This window comes from Seriola lalandi, unplaced genomic scaffold, assembly GCF_002814215.2.
Source record: "Seriola lalandi dorsalis isolate HSWRI2012SDOR001 ecotype SW California unplaced genomic scaffold, Sedor1 jcf7180002054689, whole genome shotgun sequence".
NCBI classification, from domain to species: Eukaryota; Metazoa; Chordata; class Actinopteri; order Carangiformes; family Carangidae; genus Seriola; species Seriola lalandi.
In genome coordinates, this window is record NW_019525242.1 from 2,668,538 (window position 1) to 2,682,838 (window position 14,301).

Sequence of the window (14,301 nt, forward strand, 5' to 3'; positions counted from 1 at the left end):
TTTATAAAGGCAAAGGGCAGTCACAGTAAGTTTGATTAGGGTGTTTCTGTTTACTGCAATTGGTATGAAGTTAACCGATAGATAAAAACTACTCATGGCGTTTTTATTAAAGGTATTACCACTTTAATTTTAATGCTTGCAATTTACATCAGTCTGTATCACTCTGCCTGTGTTTTAGTGAGTGGTTAGCCCTCTTTGTTTATAGCACACTACTTTGATATACCTGTTTGGTGAGTTCAGTTGAAAGAAACATTTGACAAAAGAGAGGGCATATAGAGTGGTGAGTGCAGATTCTTGTTGCTTCATTCTGTCAAGGTAAGACATCTACTCTACTGCAACTTCAAGTGAAATACATGAATTATGAAATACATTTTATATGAAAAATTATAGGCTATATTGTTTTAATAGCTACTGCCTCCTTGTTGTTACTGAAAATGCTGTATAATAAGGGGTTTCCAGAGATTTTAAGTAATTGTTTTAAACCTACTACTTGACACTGATGCCTTTAAAAGTTATGGTGATGGTACACTGTTTTATATCAAATGTTAATAGTTCAATACATAAACGGTGAAGTAAAAGATTTGCATTTTTATTTTCATACCAAAAATATGTGAACATGTAAGAATGACAGCTCACAAAATGAATTCTGTAACATGGCAGCAGCTTGAGTTCTTAATAATGGTGCAGATTTTATATGAAAATGACCTTTCTTTCTTAACTGCTTCATCGACATTGTTGCTTTATGTACAGTCATTTGAATCGCAGCCTTGTCAAGCTTGTTTGGCGAGTCAGCATTACAGAGGACAATATGAGTAAGAGATATCTGTAAAGTGTGCTGTCAGCCAGCAGAGCGATTGCTGCTCTGGGTCAAAAGTCAAAATGTCTTCCAAATGAACACCTCCCTGAATTTCAATTCTTTCTAATCTACCTGCCAACTGTCACTGCAGTTCTCTCAAAGGACAGGAAGTGATGCTTCGCTGGGTCTTGCTTGCTTTGTTCTTTGGTATCTGTGCAAGTGCCGGAGACCAAAAAAAAAAGAAAGAGAAGCTCCAGTCCCTGTCAAGAGGTGAGTGATGCTCCTTTATTCAAGCACTCACAACTGTAGTTTCCTTCTCAAGAATAATTAACAAACAAAATTCATAGCTGTCAGTTGGATTTTGTGTCACAACACAAACATATAAAGTCTTGAATTTGAACTTCTCTTAAGAAGGAACTCAGTTAATATAATGAAACCATATTGTTGCTGACTTCATTATTTTTTTCCCTGCAGGATGGGGGGATAATATTAGTTGGGTCAAAAGTTATGAAGAGGGCCTGTCAAAGATGGTCAATAGGTAAGGCTCTGCACCATGACAACAGCCCTGAATGTTTCTTTATTCTGTCTGGATATGAGTATTTGGCTGTGAGAACAGAATTTCAATGGGAAACTGAAGTTCACGTCCTCTAATTCGTTGCTACAGCTGCACCTTCAAGGCTGGAGTCTGACAGATGGCATGCATATGAATTACTATCACCCTGCAGAAAGCAGAGCGTATCACTTACAGCTACTGAAAATACTGATTACTATAATTACTTTAATGAGATGCCTATTATATTTACTGTATGTTAATTTTGTTTTATACATGTGTAAATAGCATACTATTTATATGCATTCTGTGTATTGGCATGGGATTTCACCCTAATTATCCTACTTATAAATCCATGAGGGTGATTAGGTGGCTCAGTGTTTAAGGTTGGGGTTAAAATTTTGCATTATGCAGAACTACATCTGTTCGAGTACATTTTGCTCCTCTCATGGAATATAGCTCAATTTCTGTCCCATAAAAGCAAATTATTATTCTATTTTTTTTATCATCACTCTTTTAAAGTCTGGCATGGCAACTTTCTCAGGGACTATGTTATGCATGACTGCATTCACACCCAACACTGTGCATATTGTTCTGAAGAATGTGTCGACTGTCTCTCTGTGGTTTTCTTCTCACAGTCAGAAGCCTCTGATGGTCATCCATCATCGAGACGACTGCCCGTACAGTCAAGGTGCTGCAGCGACTATGCTTCATTACTTTTTTTTTTAATGTATAAATATAAGCTTGCACATCCTGCACTGCCCTTCTGACCCAGACTTGGGTTTGGTCTCATGGGGAACCAAACAGGTACATTCCATAATACCTGCCAAGCAGGATACGAAATAGCAAAGAATTATATTCATAAATCACTCAGCTGGCTTCCTGGAGGTAAGCTCAATGGAAGTGTCCACCAGGATTTCTTCACACATAAACAATAAAGACCACCTACAGGTCAAAGTCTGGCTTTCATTTTTACCAGCTTTGAGGAAAGAAGCAGAATATTTTGCACCCTCCATTTGAATGCCTCAACATACTGATCATTACTTTGTTAGGTTCACAACTCAGCCAAACTATCTGGGAAGAATTTAAACCATTTAGCTTATTATATTGAGCAACATGAATATCAGACATGGATATTCTGCAGGTCCCACTTATTAAAACTTGTTACTAACTTGCTTGACATCCTCTGTCCAAAAGTACAAAAGTTTGGTGCATGGGCCAAAAGTTTAAAAACACAACCTGTGATAAGTGAAAATGCCTCACCCACTTGCACATGTGCTCCTTTTTCTGTCGAATATGAAATGTTATAATGAAACTAAACAGAATTATCTCAGCAGCACTGAAGAAGGCGTTTGTTGCTGAAAAGTCCATCCAGAAAATGGCCAAAGAGGATTTCATCATGCTCAACTTGGTGGTAATTAAACAACTGTGGTATATGAAGAAACTCTTTTCCACGGCAATGCAATATGCAAATATAGAAATCAGCACTCAAGGACAGAATATCAAAATCCTGACTGAGTGAATAATATAAAGGGTTAATGAGATAAAACAGGTTAGCTGTATAGTGGGATTTTAAACTAGTATTTTGTTGTTTGTAGTATATACACACTGTATATATATATATATATATATATATATATGTATAGTCTCTAAGCATTATATTCATTAAATATCATTACTATATTCATTGATTAATTAATCAAATATTTGGAGGTGAATCTTGGACAATATCAAGCATAATTATGTGCAACAAACAGCTGCCTTCTGCTAAATAGACACACTATTTGTATTTGTAGTAATGGACAAACTGCTGTTTATATTTTGTGTTTTTTTTACAGGAAGACAGCAACGACAAGCATCAGGCACCTGACGGATACTACGTTCCTCGAATACTCTTTGTTGGTAAATATTTAAATAATGTATCATCATTTGGTCAGTTGAAAACATTTATTTCCCCTATAAGCCTTTAAATTTCGGCCAAACTTGTTCGAATGACAAAATTAACTTCCTGCTGTGTCCTCTGTTTGGTCCAGTTTTTGGCCCTGGGCTGATTTGTATATATTTCTTTGGAATGCTTAAGAATCTCACAGTAGTTTTTATGTCTTTTTAGCAGAAGAGGGATTCAAGCATAATCAATGGCATAGATATGGGGCTGATGAGAGGGAAAGGAATACAGATGAACAGACTCTGCAGTTCTGTATTCTTAATGATGGTGTGGAGAGTGTTGGGGAAACTAGGGCTGGATATTCTCTTTTAACTCAGTCCTGAATAGCCACTCTTGCAGCTGTAAGACGTCACCCCCTCGGTTTTTCGCTATAATTGACACCTGTCGTCTGTTTGCTTTATTCTTTCTTACATTTTTCTTTGCTCCACCACTTTATCAGTTTCATTGTTTCCACTGCAAGTTGCTTTTAAAGACAGTTCCGGAAACACAAGCGGTTAACTAAACAAACAGCAGCAACAGCAGAACGGCTCTGACAGTCAAATAATCGCTCTCCTCAGCAACCTTTGTCTTTCTGCAGATCCGACCATGACTGTGCGCGCAGACATTGCAGGAAAGTACAGCAACCACCTCTACACTTACACGCCTGATGACATGGAACATCGTGAGTGACCATCCACTCTAATGACAGTTTACACCAGTATGAAGACACACTGAACCCACACTGTTCACTGTGTTTTGACAGAAGTGACAGACGTTATTTATGAAGTGGGTCTGACAGAGAGAACAGTTAGCAAGGGGCTTTGACAGGTTTGAGGTTTCAGCAAGAGGAGCTGGGTTTATAACACCAGTGCTCAAACTACTTTAAGAAATTCTATGTATGTTTCAACACATTAATGTGTCAAATTTGCAGAGTTAAGTTCAATTTACCAAAAAGGAAGCAGGTGGTTTTAATGCAGAGATGATATTAATTAACAAAATAGTCAAACAAATCACTTGAAACAACATTGATCTGGCAACACTGATCAAAACAGTAAATAAAAGTGTTTTCCTGTAATATCATTGACCCATGAATGAGAAGTCCTTTCATATATGTTTGAATTTGAGATGAAAAAGTCTGCATTTTGCGTGACTGAAATTTCTATCCCTATCCCTATGATCAAAGTCAGCGCTGGTGTAAACAAACCTTTAACTGGAGCAGAAAACAGTAGCAGCTTAGCTTTAGTTGTTGTTTTGTGTCAATGTATTAAAAAAAAGATGTTTAATATTAATTTGATAATGATGTCTGTTGTCCTGTCAAAACAGTTTTGGTTAAAACAGGAAAACAGAAGAATAAACGGTTTGATTTGGATGACCTGTGTATGATCTTGAAAAGTGAGCAGACTTCATAGTACAAGGCTCCTCTGGGCTTCAGAAAATCTGCAGCTCTCCTTCCAAGATATATTTGTGAAACTGCAGTCACCACTTACTTTGGGCCAAGACACAATAATAAAAACATCTATTCATACAACGTAGAGTAACAGTATGTACACTATGTCAAAATCTGATTCATGCAGCTTGTATAGCCTTTATTTATAAGCTATTCCACTGAGGAAAAGAGAACCTTGGTCTTTATTCATATTTGTCATTTCTTTTTCAACAGTGGCCAAAAACATGAAGAAAGCCAAAGTCCTGCTGCACACTGAGCTCTAGCATGACTCTGACGTCCGACGTCTCTCCATCCTCCAGTCATGCTGGGCTGCCTGCTACGTGTCAGCACTCAAATGTTTACACACTGCTCAGTGATCAATAAAACTAAAATAAATGATCAGGAAGTGAAGCGTATAAGCGTAGTAATTGTGCTAATGAAGTCCTGTGGGTATTGAAGGTTGCACAACTTTTGGATTTTTTAGTTACACTTCAATTCTACTTTATATCATTTAAAAACAAAAAAGCAAACATGATATTCAGTTTTCTTTAAGAATTTAGAGGCTTCACACTGATAACACATTCAGATGTTCTTTTTATGATTGTATTGCCCCAAAGGTTTTAAAGGAATAGTTTGTCATTTTAATAAGCAACCTATTGTCTTAAACTGATTTTCTTTTTAGAGTTGGCAATGAATTTTACCTCCAGTTGGTCCAGTTGTATTTAGCGTGGGCCTTTTGAAAAAGGAACGTAATGAACCCATTCAATGGCAGAAGATACACTAGAAATATCTTTTGGAAGTGAGTGTGACCCCCGTGAATCAGGTTTCCACAAGAATTTGATGGACTTCATCAAAAATGCTGCGTTGGAATGAAGTGTTTTTTTTTTCCATGTGATAACGACAGGGGAAGAATTTAATCTCATTGTAAAGTAACTGGAGAATGGAATGAATGCCATCTCACAGATAGTGGGGTGTTTTTGCCACTAGGTGGCAGTACAATATAAATGCCTAAAGTCTTATGTGATCAATGACTTTTTTTCCCTTGAAATCTTAAAGATTATGCAGGTTAAGTGAGAGATACTTTGTGTTATTATACAAATTATACAAACTTGATCATATTTAGGATATAAGCACAGGTAATATACCGTATGTAATTATATACTTCACACATCCACTCCACACTGTAATCTCACTTGCATTATTTGGCCAGTACAACATCCTTTTACTGTATATTCCACTGTGTGTTTATCAAACACCTGTTATAAGATGAGCCGCGACTCTGTTTCTTTTGTTAAATGGTCCTGGCTGACATCTGCAAAAATACCAGTGGTAAACAACTTGGGCTGAGACAGAAGGGAACCATGCTGCATCGCCACAAATAGCACAGATGCAGTTTTCAGCTGTCAAAGCTAAGGATTAATAAGCTTGTTTTTAATTGTTATGGCTCCACTGTGTGCTCCAATTCTGTGCCGTCCCCTTTTTCAAAGAAAAAAAGCTGTGGAAAGGTACAGACATACAGTACATCAGCAGAAGTTAACGTTTAGCAAGCTTGCAACAGTGTCAACACACACTCAAAACCCTGAGATGCATCCTGAAGATCCATTCATTTTGCATTTCTGTGAATTCAGAGAAAATCAGAAAACAGAGAAACATTTTAAATGGGTCAGTAAGTTTCATTCCTCAATATGATTTTTCCTTAACATCTACTGAAAGAACTGATCACTGAGAAATGATTAAATTATTCACACTTCAGTTGCATTTTTTCTCCTCTCATACAGTCAGCGCTGACATCTGAAGCAATTGTGTGTCTGTTCCTCTCATGTTTTTTAGTTATCTGTCTGTCAGATGGACCCGAGATGATTCTCCAGAAACTCCAGAGAGCTTCCAACTATTTCAACTATTTCCCCCCACTTTTATTTTCTCAAGAAATGGGTTTCATAGGCTTACACTCCTGGGTTTATAACAAATGTGTCCTCTACTCAGAATTTCCTATATCCTGGGTCTGACAATTCCCTATCTGGCTCATTGTGGTGCTGTTTCAGTGCTCTGTGACAGAAATTCTGCTTCCAAAATCCTTTCCCCATTTCATGCCTCCAAAACACTGTCGTATAGCTTTAGGAATATGAAATATCTCTTGCATTACATGACAAAAAATATAAAATTATTTATCATTGGTGGAAAAATTGGGGGGGTGGGGGGGTGGTGGTTGGATTTACACACAGATACCAAGTAGCCTTCCTAAATAAGAGATGTTTGGCTGTAATGTAACTGGTTTCTATAGTATATATGCAGACAGTTATACCGTATATTTTACAAACTTACATATATTTTTCTAGTAATGCCAAAACTTTCTCTAGGTTACCTCTCAAACACAAGGTTGCTCCACACTTTGGAGAAATAACTTAGGGACGTCAGCATCAAATTTCAAAGAGCATTTCTTTAGAGACACACAAGGACAGTGTGACAGGAAGAAATACTAAGGTCTGATGTTATACAGGTTTGGGCTGTGGCAAAATCTCAACGAGAAAGAAGTGACACTGAAAATAGTATCCACACAGTTTGAGCTTGATCTGCAATAATTAGAATGGGCTTTAGCATGGATACTCTTAATTTAACCCATTTCAGTAAAGAGAAAATATTATCATTTTATTATGATTGTAAATACAAAAGTACAACCTTCTAAAATGTTCCAATGAAATAAGACAATCTAAATCTTCATATTTTTCATTTCTCAATCCATTTGTATGCAGCATAGAATTTGAAACCAGTTTTTCTGAGTTCAGTGTGAACAGGAGCTAAAATTAAAATGTCCTGTGACATGAAATTGTAAATACTGTATTTAAATAACTGGGTAGGTTTTTCAGCAGAGCCTTATAAATAAACAACATACAATGCTGCTCCCTTCTGTTTATTAAGGAGGACCGCCCAACCTTTTCATATAGAACGCAATGGTGAGTGAGAAAAGTGTCACCTGTGATGAAGCGCAGTGCTGTGCAGTGATACATGGATTCAAGAGACTTTAAGGAGGAGGAGAAGCATGCATATATACAAATCACTATAATCAAGAGCAGATAGAATTGTAGATTGTACGACAGTCTTTCGACTATACAAGAGAAACATGATTTGCTACTATACTAAAATCCAAATCTTACCTTCAGTTTGCTTAATAGGTGATCCAAATGGGTCTTAAAAGTGAGTCTGGTATCCAACTAGAGTCCTAAGTATTTATTACATTCAACTGTGTCAATTTTATGACCATGAAGGGTTTTGATATGGGCAGCAGGCTGGATATTCTTTACCTAGAGAATACAGCATACATTTGGTTTTACCAGAATTTAAAAGTGTCAAACGATGACTTTAGATTAGCAATCGCTAGATCATGAGAAGAGCCAGTGTCATCTGCATAAAAGTGTACATTACAGTTTGGGGTGTCAGAGATGATATTGTGTATGGTATGATATTGTAATAGAGGACCAAGTATGGACTGTTGTGGAACACCTGTACAAACACTAAGGGGACTTGGAACAGTTGGAAGCTACTGTCTGAGTTCTATCTGAGAGACGGTCATGAAACCATTTAATGGACTCTTCATTACACCAACTAAGCGTATTTAATCCACTAGAATATTATAATCGACTGAATCAAATGCTTTAGATAGGTCTATGAAAAGTGCAGCACAATGTTGATGATTGTCCAGGGCTTCAATAATATTGTTAAGTGAATGACTAGATTTGCTTTCTTGCTGAGAGATGAGAAGATTGACACCATTCTCATATACGTAGATTCAGTGGCACACAGTATACATAAGTAAGTAATACATCTGAAATCTCAGAATAATCCAAGCCCTCTTTATTGCATGAAGCTGTAACTTCACATTCATGTTTTACAACATTACTTCCATAATGTTTTGCAGCATTATAAAACATTATTTATGTCACAGCTTCATTGTACTGTACCTTGCACACAAGACAAAGGTGGAAAAGCATCTTACTCTGGCCCCCTAAACTGAGAGAGGATTACTATATTATGAAAATATAAAAAGCTCAGTAAGTCTGCGCCTGAATCATTGTATTTGCAGATTCAAGGTGAAGGTGTTTTGTTGCAACATAGAAGTGGCATAATAAAACTTAAGACATTTAGAGGCACGATCCAAACCCAAACATAAACATTAGCATGGGGCTAGGACCAACATAGCTAGCTCTAACTTTCAAAAGTGGTCGTTTGATTACTTTACTAATGGTTTACCAAAAAATGTTATTTTAAAACAAAGCATGAAGCCTTGAATTTACTGAAAGAATTGTTACTGAGCATGCTCTCAAAGCACACACACGCACACACACACACACACACACACACACACACACACACATACACACACACACACACGCACACACACACCAACACAAACACACACACTGAGGTTCAGAGATCTTCAGTTTGACTTTGGCAGTGGGGCCGTCTGTGACAAGGGCACTGGGCTATTAGTCCTCGTTTGCACACTCCTTGGACAATTTAGCTATTCAAATAGAGCCCGCTTACTGGGAAACAGCTCCTTAATGAAGAGATGGCCGAGTAATGTGCCATAAATCTATTCTTTTATTCTTTCCCACACACTCATGAATACACACTGCCCGTATGCATACAGAACCATCATGTACACCTACGCATAAGCGCATACTTAAATGCAGATTTACACACACTCCTCACACACAAGGCAAGGGCGGAATGATATTATAATGTGCTCTGGAAGGAAGTGAGAGCAATTTTGTCCAGGTAAATCAAAAAGGTCAAAATGCAAATGTCAGCTTTTCCTCCTTCCTTTTTAATTATTCTGTCATGTTCAAAGAGCCGTCATCAGAGAGGAGCTACTCTGACAAAGGAAGGCCTGAGCTCACAGATAAGCTCAATCAGCGTCTCCTCTTGACACTTCCTTCTCCATACTTAGCCTATCTACACTCCTCTCACACACACAGCAACACTTAGCATTACCTCAAACTAAATTACAATGTATCCCTACAACCCTGGTGTCAAAGGGATGCTTTGGCAATTACCAGTCGACTGTGGATGTTGAGTCAATTAATTTTCACTGTGGATTGTCATCTTGTTAGCTGATTTAAAAATAAAAAATAAAAACTCAGACAATACAAGATTAAAGTCCAGTATTGTTAGTTGTTATCATATAGAAGTCACTAACTAACATCTGAAAGCACACGCACACACATCTATAGAGAAAAACTTAATTATAATAGAATTTAAAAAAGGGAAAGAAAGGCTAAAATGACTGCCTCCCTCAATTAAATATTTATTTTTGCAACATACTATATAAATTTCACATTAAAGCCACTGGGACTGTTGTTGCTAGTTTTCCTTCACTCCATGAATTATCTTTAATTCATGAGGTTAAAACATTTATTTTACTTCTGATTATAAAATGTTTCAAAATCACAATTGATTAAAGTTTAACTGCTTTTGTACCAAAGGAAAAAAAAACATATTCTCGCCTGCTGAACAATACTGTTTTATGTTGATATGATTGCAGGGCCCCAAGGCCTGAGTGTGTTGCAGTGTGTCCCACTGCAGCTCATTATGTGTGTCTCTCCCTCTCACTGTGTGACAGGCTACATTATTTGGTATTCATTTTCCATCCATTTTCCTATTTTATTGAATAGAGAAATTTTTTATTGCCCCACTTTCAGACGAGAGCTCACAATTGCAGAGTGACTGGCTACAACTTTCTGTAGAGTTTTCCATTACTGTACCTGTCTATGGCGTCTTTGCCAGCAGGTCTGCCAGTTCAGAGTCGTATCTGTGTAAAAATGGTACAGGGTGAGCATGTCATCTTGTTGTTTCATTTGTTTGTTGATTGCTATGTTCATCCAGGTGTACTCTTACTCCAGGTGTACTCTAGTTTGACATTTAGGCAAAGCTTTTGCTCTTACAGACCTCATGTCTCCCCTCACTTGTTTGTCTTGGATTCAGCGACAATGGGTTTTATGCACGCTCACACACACGCACACGCACACACACACACACACACACACACACACACACACACACACACACACACATGCTCACACACACTCACACACACACACACACACACACACACACACACACACACACACACACACACACCTGTCTTTCTTTCTCTCTCTCTCTTTCACACACACACACACACACATACTCTCTCTTTCTCTCTCTCTCTCATACACACAAACACATACACACACACACACACATACACACATACACACAGACACAAGGTCACTGAGGTACTCTAGCCAGTGAATAACAGGAGGCTGGAGCCGAGGTGGAGACTGGTCTTGCGATGTGATTCGCCACATACATCAACTCTGTTGAGCAGAAAATTGAAATGGAAATGTGGGCCTTGAAAGAGTGTGGCTCCCATTTACCCCTGGACCAAAGCTAATGATTTGTCATTTCTCTCAGGGGCACAAGCTGCTGCCCTCACACTCACACTCGCACTGCACCGGAGGGCTCGGCAGCGTCACCGTCACCTACTGTATGTATCCGTGTTTCATGCAAGTTGTATTTCCACATTTGTGCTGTATGTTGTTGCTGTTTATCTCTGACTGTAGTTAAATTTGTGAATACCTTTATTTATAATCAGATCAAACAGGTTTCTCACAGCTTTCATGGAGCGTGTCATAGGGGCACCAGGTAGCAGCAGGACTGGAGTCATCTCACATTAGATCACTTTCTGCTCTATGTATGATCCATTATTCCATCACAGCTTATTCCTCATGTTGACTTGTCACTCTTTATAGTATCTCACCTGACTTCCTAAAGTGTTTCTGGCAGAAAGCCTTCGCACATTAGAATACATTTGTGGCCAAAAGAAGGAACAGAACAGTGATGTTAGATAACTTTATATGCACACGCACATTATATGCACCCTGTGAGCACATGGAGAAATTAAAGATGTCCTAAAAGGAAACATGAATGCTTTTAGTCTGATTTAGACTGTGGTAGAGGCGCACTTTAGCCTCTTGTGGCCGAAATGAGTATTACAAAAACAAACATTTGGAAAAAGAAGGACAAAAATGTTTTTTCCCCACTTATTTTCAAGAGAGAGAGAGAGAGAGAGGGAAAATAAGCTTGGAAAAAAACACCTGTTTTCACAGATGAAAACAAACTTGATGAAACGATCCTGGCAAAAACTAAAAAAATCACTTGCTTTTCAGGGCTTCCGTACTGAGCTGTTCAATTTAACCAACATTAAAAGTTACAAAACTTAAAATGAAAGATAAAGATAGGTGGTGAAAATGTAAAAAGGGCATCAAACCAGTATTAAATATGTGTAATAATATGGGATAAAGGCCAAGTTAACCTTAAAGATAGAAGATAGATAGAAGTATATGCTTTACTTGACTTAAGTGCAGGTAGCTGTATAGTGACCTTTAAAATCTGAATTAAACAAAAATCAGGCAATTTAACTCCAGTTCCTGCTGAAATTTATTCCATCTGAGTATCTTTTTTTTTTTTAGATTAGGAACCCCCTGACCTGCATATAGACTCAGGAGTGGAAGTCTCTCCTAACTGACAGAGGTGGCCAACCCTGCATTTTAAGAGTGAAGTGTAGAGAATAGTGGCAACACCATTGTCCAGTACTTAATTAATTTGTTAGTTAGATCACCATCTAATCACAGAGAATTGCATTTGTAGGATGTCACCCGCTCAGTCAGTGATACTTGAGTCTGAAATGCTCTCTCTTAGGGAATAATGTTTCTCACATTTTTAAAGACGCTTTTTAAACATTTCCCTCAGTTTGCAGAGTTCACTGTCAAACTCCACCACCTGACATACAGCTAACTGAAATAAGCTATTGAAATATTTGACGCTAATGCTTTACACAAAGCATATTTGATGCACAGTGTATGGCAGCTGGCTGTAGTGGGGAAACTGTGTTCAGGGCTGAGGTGTACTGCTCGTATTCCAAAGGATGTGATAATATTAATGTTTATGTAAACATGTACGGCTGTTAAGACTCAGCAGCTGGGTTTCTGAATTATTGAAGAGCAGAGAGTTTCTAACATGTTTTGGTCTGTTGCTGCGTTCGCCTGTCATGACAGTTTGAATCTGCTTTTTCATGAGCTTTCATCATGTCAATGGAGCTACGAGCACAGGGGCTTAGTGTTTAAAGCAAAGCCTGATGTGTGATTTATTATTGATCTGATGGCAGGATCTGCTGGGATACTAAACAGACACAGACACAAACACACTTTCACTGCATTTGGAAAATATTCTCTATTGACTGGAAGACCTCCACGATTTGTACATCTCCTGTTCTGAACTCCAGACTTTTATTTGAACTTAATTCATTGACCGAGTTTGAAGAGTGAAGATTGCTTAAAGGTTAGTGCTCAGTTTGCTTTACCATGAAAGCTGGATTGATAAAAAATGCTAGTAAAAATGATTAAAACATGAGGTCATATTTAACCTCACTAACTTCCTCTCTGACGTCTCTCAGATGAATAAGCAATGAAATATGTTTGTGGTATGAAACTGTTTGTTTTTCATCCTTAACCGAACATAAAGTGTGAAACAAACGCAACTTAAAAAGTGTTCCTTACAGGTAACACACACACACACACACACACACAGAAAACTTGATGCCATTACTTTTCTCCCGGTGTGAGCTCAAGATTAAAACCGGCAGTAAAATGCATGAGAAGCTTCTGTCTGAGTAATCCAACCTCACCTTGAGTCTGATTGACACCAAACACGTTTGCAATTTGTATCTGGTAAAATATTCCTCTCAGCAAGCGGCTCATCTGAACATGGAGTATGACAACCACTAGAAATATATTCATAATATATATTTCAAACTATTTCAGGAGGATCACTTGTTAAATTAATTAAATAAAAATAATGTTTCACTCAAAGAGGCACGATCCTGAAGTGGCTCTAAAGACGATGACAATATGCAAAAGATGTGTTTGAATAATAATGCAGATAGTTTCTTTTTTTAAATTGTCTGCACCATTAGAAATCTTTTGTTTCCAATACATCCTTGCTGAACAGTCCTATAAAGCATGGCTGATATCTGCTTGAAACCTTCAGGTATAGCATGAACACGAGGCTCTGGGATCGTCCATGCCTGATTACTGTTGTATTATAACCATATTACCTTTACGTACATCCCACACTGTTGATGTTGTTGATTGTTGCATCATTTCATGTGCAGCTGACAACGCCAGTGTGTATTGCCCCTTTTAGGTTCATTCTGTTCTGTTTGTATACATGCATAAGGATGTCCAGTGGTGGAAAGTCAAGCACTGTACTTAAGTACAATTTATACTGCACTTGAGTACTGTACTTTTGAAGATTATGATGTCACAATGAAGTTGACCTTTGACCGCCAAAATGTAATCAGTTCGTCCTTGAGTCAAAGGGAACATTTGTGCCAAATCTGAAGAAATACCCTCGAGATGTTACTGAGATATTGTGTTCATGAGAATGGGTTGGACAACCTGTAAACATAATGCCACTGGCTCTGGCTGTCGTCAACATGGAGAAATAAAACCCTTATCAATTGACTTAACTGTTTTGAGAGGCAAAGAGGTAAAACTTTCCAATATTGG

At 37.8% G+C, this 14,301-nt stretch overlaps 1 protein-coding gene across 1 annotated transcript; it reads left to right on the plus strand.

Moving 5' to 3' along the window:
* Nucleotides 1-232: 232 nt before the first annotated feature.
* On the plus strand, nt 233-5,107 carry agr1 (anterior gradient 1). The gene is made up of 8 exons (XM_023423056.2): nt 233-315; nt 948-1,066; nt 1,271-1,334; nt 1,985-2,037; nt 2,684-2,760; nt 3,185-3,248; nt 3,869-3,952; nt 4,931-5,107. Exons 2-8 carry the CDS (start codon nt 970-972, stop codon nt 4,978-4,980), a joined length of 489 nt encoding a protein of 162 aa, XP_023278824.1. The 5' UTR covers nt 233-315; nt 948-969; the 3' UTR covers nt 4,981-5,107.
* The last annotated feature ends 9,194 nt before the right edge of the window (nt 5,108-14,301 follow it).

What these genes read in the sequence shown, in the direction of transcription:
- agr1 (XM_023423056.2), top strand. Translation starts at nt 970, where the DNA reads ATGCTTCGCTGGGTCTTGCTTGCTTTGTTCTTTGGTATCTGTGCAAGT. An exon ending in CTGTCAAAGATGGTCAATAG is followed by an intron (nt 1,335 to 1,984) that starts GTAAGGCTCTGC and finishes TTCTTCTCACAG; the next exon opens with TCAGAAGCCTCTGATGGTCA. An exon ending in TCATCATGCTCAACTTGGTG is followed by an intron (nt 2,761 to 3,184) that starts GTAATTAAACAA and finishes TTTTTTTTACAG; the next exon opens with GAAGACAGCAACGACAAGCA.